This window comes from Octodon degus, unplaced genomic scaffold (assembly GCF_000260255.1).
Source record: "Octodon degus isolate 3935 unplaced genomic scaffold, OctDeg1.0 scaffold00523, whole genome shotgun sequence".
NCBI lineage: Eukaryota > Metazoa > Chordata > Mammalia > Rodentia > Octodontidae > Octodon > Octodon degus.
The window spans coordinates 68,888-74,851 of NW_004525099.1; the positions used below are offsets into that span (position 1 = coordinate 68,888).

Below are 5,964 nucleotides of genomic sequence, written 5' to 3' on the forward strand. Positions count from 1 at the left end.
AAGACTTCACTGTGGCAGGGGAAAAGCGGGAACTAAGTAATAATATTTTACAAGATTATTGTTTCTAACAAAAAATTGTTGTTTCTAAATGATAGTTGATTTGGGATATTTAGAAGCGTGGAAGTATAAACCACTGAAGAGTTAAACTAAACATGGAGGTACACAAGCTTAGGGTAAGGAATCTGTTTTATATTTTATATTATTCCTATACATAATGCTCTACTATTTTAAAATTGTTTAATAACATTCATGTGAGAACCTTTTATTTACAGCAGCATCAAAAATTTTGTGTTTTTTGTCTGTCTATAGGGAAAACCTGAGCTGAGAAGATTTGAGAATTGTATTTACTGGCAGATTATATTCCTTGAAATTACAATGCTGAGAAAGATTGTGATTATATGGATCACTTCTCTTGTCTCAGGTTAACTTAGTTGAATTAACTTAACAAAACAGGAACACTCCTACCAAAAGAACAATATTGAATTTTTATGTTCAAAATTAGGACCATGCCCTCACTCCAATGGCCTATCTTACATGAACAGACTTTGAGATCTGGTTGAGCCTTGAAATCTTTCTCTTCACATTTCAACACTGATCTTCCTTTACAGCTCATGGAGTCTATATTTTATGGCTACTAGAAACAGGACAGAAGTGTCTGAATTTGTTTTATTGGGTTTGTCTAGCCGGCCAGAGATACAGCCCATTATTTTTGGAATTGTCCTTGTCATGTACCTGATTGCAGTTACAGGCAATGCCCTGCTAATAATTGTTGCCCACATAGACCCCAAACTTCAGACTCCCATGTATTTCCTTCTCAGCCAGCTGTCCTTCATTGACATATTTCTGACAACCATCACTGTTCCTCAGATGCTGATACACACATTGTCTGTGAATCGAACCATATCCTATAACTGCTGCATGATCCAGCTGTTCTTTTTTATGGCTGTGGGCAGTATGGAAGGCCACTTGCTGGCGGCCATGGCATATGACCGCTATGTTGCCATCTGTGACCCTCTAAGGTACTTGGCCATTGTCAGCCATCAACTTTGTCTACGTATTACGTTGACTTCCTGGGTAGTTGTCAGCCTTAACAGTCTTCTTTACAGTGTGTTGGTTAGTCGCTTAACCTTCTGTGGCAACTTGGTCACCCACTTTTTCTGTGACATTACTCCTCTTCTGGAGCTCTCCTGCATTCGACCAGTGGTCAATGAAATGCTAATATTCACTGAAGGTGTAGCTGTGGTGGTCAGTCCTTTCTTCTTCATTTTGGCTTCCTATGTCCGTATTGGTATTGCTATAGCCAACATGCACTCAGTTGCTGCCCTGCGCAAAGCTCTGTCCACCTGCAGCTCCCACATTCTAGTTGTGTTGCTTCTGTATGGCTCTGTGATTCGCATGTACCTCCGGCCATCCTCAAGCTATGACTTGGACCAGGATCGGCAGATTGCCATCTTTTACACAGTAGTCACCCCCATGCTGAATCCACTAATTTACAGTCTCAGGAACCTGGAAGTTAAAGGAGCTCTGCAAAGACTTTTCAGGAAGGCTTGCATCTCCAGGAACTTCCACAGTAGCTTGCAAACAGACAAGGAATGGCAGCACATCTCCTGAGACCAGAGTTAAGGTCTAACTTGAAAATGCTTGATAAATGGATTATACTCCTAATAACTGAGACTAATCACATTCCTGTGGGATAATTTTCCCAGTTGGCTCTCCTATTGGTTGGGTTTGGGAAGAAGTGAATATGTGGATGAATAGCTCTGACCCCTATTGACTGACCTAGAATCTCAGCACACTAATGGAGAAAAAATAATTAAAATTGCTAAATTTCAGTGTTTCCTCTTTCAGATATAACATATAACACTGGGGACTGCTTAGCAAAACAAAAACAAATCAGTAAGGCTAGTAAAATTTTGATCATTTTAGTGATGGTGTTACTTTCTCATTGCTGGGACTCACACCCAGCACTCACAACTTAAAGGAGCAGAGATTTATCTTAGTTCCTGGGTTGGTCCACGGTCAGCTGGCCCAAGGCAGAAATGGCATGGGAAAGGGCCCAAACAGAGATAAGCTGCTGATGCCATGGCAGCCAGGAAGAAGAGAGAAAAGAGGAGCCAGGAAGGGAGAAACACCCTACAGGTCACAGCCTCTCCCCGCCCAGTGATCCACCTCTTCTAATGAAGCCACCTTCCAACAGGATGCTCAGTTTCTGAACTCCCCAGTGGATGAATCCAGCTTAGAGCACACCACCTCATGACCCAAACATTGTCTAAAAGCCCCACTCCTAAACACATGAGATTTCTTGGGGGACGCTCTACATCTAAACCACAGCATCATGTATTATGTGCTGTCTTTCAAAGAGAAGCCAGAGTGAGTTATAACACTGATATACAGAAAGATGAGTTTTGAATAAACCATGGAAGAGTCTAACCCTCCCTTAAAATCATAAATTTTAATAGTTTCTCATTTGAAAAATCTCTCAACTCACAGCAATAATAATTAATTTAATGCTTACAGTAATTACATTATTCTATCTCTCCCTTATTGGCAAAAGAGTGTAGGTTGCTGGCAACAGAAATAGGAGGAAACTCTGCATAGTAGCTCTAACACCAGGAATGGATTATCAGATTTGGGTTATATGAAGAGTAGAAGTGTCTAGACATACATGTTCAGACATAGTTTAGATATATTGTAATAGGGAAAAGTATTCAGAGATGGACTGCGAAAGCAGGTGAATGATTATGTCATTTATTTACACATGGGAGGCTTGGAGGGTATGGAGCACACAGATTTGACTGGGGATAAAAATCAATGACTACATTTGGTCATGTTAATTTTTTGTATGTATTAAATATCCAGTGGAGATGTTCTGCAGACAGTTGAATGTATAATTCATAGAGAAGCCCTATCTGAAGATAGAAATATCAGATGCAACAAAATGCATATGGCATATGAAGCAATGGTTGCAGATAAAATAACCTAATAAAAGACTAAAGTAAAGAGGAGAACTATGGGTTGACTACTAAAACAAGTGAGCCTACCACATTTAAAGGTTTTGGAGAGGAGAAAGCAAAATGTAATTAAAAAGTGGCCAATAGTGGCCACTGGGAGGAAGGAATCAGGTAAATTTTGTCTGTCAAAACCTTAAAACATTTTGGAACTACATTCTCTAAAATATATTTGAGAGGTCATTAATTAGAATAGAAAATTATTAGATTCAACAAGATGTAGATTATTGGAAACTTTAATAAAAGTTAGGTTTTAGGAGAAAATTTCAGTTAGAGCTACTTTCTGATAAAAATGCAAGAAAAGAAGTAGAGTTTATGATTATGGACATTTTTAAAGTATTTTTTTTCTTGAGGTGATAGATGAAGAGTTCTAGATAACCTGAAATTTAAAGTCAGAGGAGAGTTTCATGCAATGAATAGTAACATTAGACACATTTATTGATGAAATTTGCCCAGTAAAAAATAAATTGATGATTCAAACAAAAAAGTTAATCACAAAAATAAAGTTCTTGAACACTTATACATACTAATTGAGGAGAATATTTTCAGCATGTAGAGAGCCATTTTTCCAGCATCACTTGTTAAGGAGGCTCTCTTTCTTCAAGTAAGCATGCTTGTCAAAGATAAGGTGGCTGAATGTGTTTGTAGAGGCTTCTGAAGGTTTTAATCTATTCCATTGATGATCAGGTCTATTTTGTTGCCATTACCATGCTGATTTTATCACAGTAGCCTTGTAGTATAATTTCAAGTCAGGAATTGTAATGCCTTTTGCCTTGTCTTTGTTATCCAGGATTGCTTTTGCTATTCTAGGTCTTTTCTGGTTCCAAATAAAATTTAAGAACAATTTCTCTAGGTCTGGGAGGTATGTTGGTGGTAGTTTGATAAGGATTTCATTAAATCTGTACAATAATTTTGGGAGTTTTGGCCATCTTCACAATGTTGGTTCTTTCTATCCAGGAGCAGGGAATATCTTTCAATTTTCTGAAATCCTCTACCATCTCTTTTTTCAGAGTATTATTATTTTCATTGAATAGAACTTTGGCTTCTTTAGTTAGAGTAATTCCAAGGTATTTTATTTTCCACAGTGCTATTGTAAAAGGTATTGCTTGTCTAATTTCCCTCTCAGTGTGTTTGTTATCTGTGTAGAGGAATGCTATTGACTTTTGGGTATTGACTTTGTATCCTGTTATGTTACTGAATTTGTGTATTAATTCTAGTAACTTCTTGGTGAAGATTTATGGGTCTTCCAAGTAAAGTATCATGTCATCTGCAAATAATGATAATGTAACTTCTTCTTTACCTATTATTCCCTTTATTTCTCTCTCTTGTCTAATTGTCTGGCTAATGACTCCAGAACTATATTGAAAAGGAGTGGGGATAGAGGACATCCTTGTCTTGTACCCGATCTGAGAGTAAAAGATTTCAGTTTTTCTCCATTTAGAATTATATTAGCCATTGGGTTGACTTAGATGGCTTTTATCAAATTGAAATAAAGGCCATCTATTCCAATTTTCTGTAAGACTTTGAACATGAATGAGTGTTGGACTTTGTCAAAAGCCCTTTCTGCATCAATTGAGATGATCATGTGGCTTTTGGATTTGGCTGTATTGATATAGTGTATTACATTTATAGATTTGTTTATATTGAACCATCCTTGCATCCCTGGTATGAATCCTACCTGGTCATGGTGTATGATCTTCTTGATGATTTGCTGTATTCTATTTGATATGATTTTTATTGAGGATATTCGCATGTATGTTTATGAGGGAGATTGGCCTGTACTTCTCTTTTGTAGTTGTGTCTTTCCCTGATTTTGGTATCAGTATAATACTTGACTACAGGAACGATTCTGAGAGGATTGCTTCCTTTTCAATGAAGAGGAGTATAGGAGGAGTATAGGGATTATGTCTTCTATAAATTTCTTGTACAATTCAGCTGTGAATCCCTCAGGACCTGGACTTTTCTTTGTTGGTAGGTTTTTTAAAATTACATTTCATATTTCATTAGCTGTTATTGAGTTATTGAGAGATGTAATATCTTCTTGATTCAGTTTTGGTAATTTGTACCTTCTAGGAATCTGTCCATTTCATCTGTGTCTTCTATTTTGTGAGAGTAAAGATTCTCAAAGTAGCTATTGATAATCTTCTGAATTTCTACTGGGTCTGTGGCAATTGCACCCTTTTCATTCCTTATTGCTTGTATTTGAATTTTTTCTTTCCTCTGTTTGATGAGGTTAGCTAGGGGCTTATCAGTTTTATTTAATTTTCAAAGAACCAACTTTTTGATTTGTTAATTCTTTGAACTGCTCTCTTCATCTCGATTGAATCAATTTCTTCTCTAATGTTTATGATTTCTTCCTGTTTTTGGGCTTTGTGTTTGTTTTGCTCTTCCTTTTCTAGAGGTTGCAGGTCCGACATTCAGGAGTTTATTTGTTCTAGTTCTGTTTTCCTAATGTGTGAGTTCACAGCTATATATTTCCCTCCAAGTATTGCTTTCATTGCATCCCAGAAATAGTGATAAGTTGTCCTTGAATTTTCATTGAATTGGGGATATTGTTGAATTTCTTGTTTTATTTCATCTGTGACCCTTCGGTTGCTGAGTAGAATGTTGTTTAATTTTCATGACTTTATGGTGTTTTCCTGGTTTCTTTTGTCACTTATTCCAGTTTCTTTGCATTGTGGTCAGATAATATGCTTGGGATAATTTCTGTTTTCTTGCATATACTTACGCATGACCTATGGACCAGTATGTGGTCTATTTTAGAAAATGACTCATGTACAGCTGAAAGAATGTGTATTCAGCTGTGGTTGGGTGGGACACTCTGTATATGTCCACTAAGTCCATTTGTTCCAAGCTCTGGTTCAGTTCTGCTACTTCTTTGCTCATTTTTTGGCTGCTTGACCTATCTTTTAGAGTAAGGGAGTGTTAAGGTCTCCTGTTAAGATTGTGGTATTGG

At 37.1% G+C, this 5,964-nt stretch overlaps 1 protein-coding gene across 1 annotated transcript; it reads left to right on the top strand.

The window, feature by feature from the left end:
• Positions 1 to 627: 627 nt before the first annotated feature.
• Positions 628 to 1,611, top strand: LOC101586924 (olfactory receptor 1361-like). The gene has a single exon (XM_004648666.2). It carries the CDS (start codon positions 628 to 630, stop codon positions 1,609 to 1,611), a length of 984 nt encoding a protein of 327 aa, XP_004648723.2.
• The last annotated feature ends 4,353 nt before the right edge of the window (positions 1,612 to 5,964 follow it).

What these genes read in the sequence shown, in the direction of transcription:
- LOC101586924 (XM_004648666.2), top strand. Translation starts at nt 628, where the DNA reads ATGGCTACTAGAAACAGGACAGAAGTGTCTGAATTTGTTTTATTGGGT.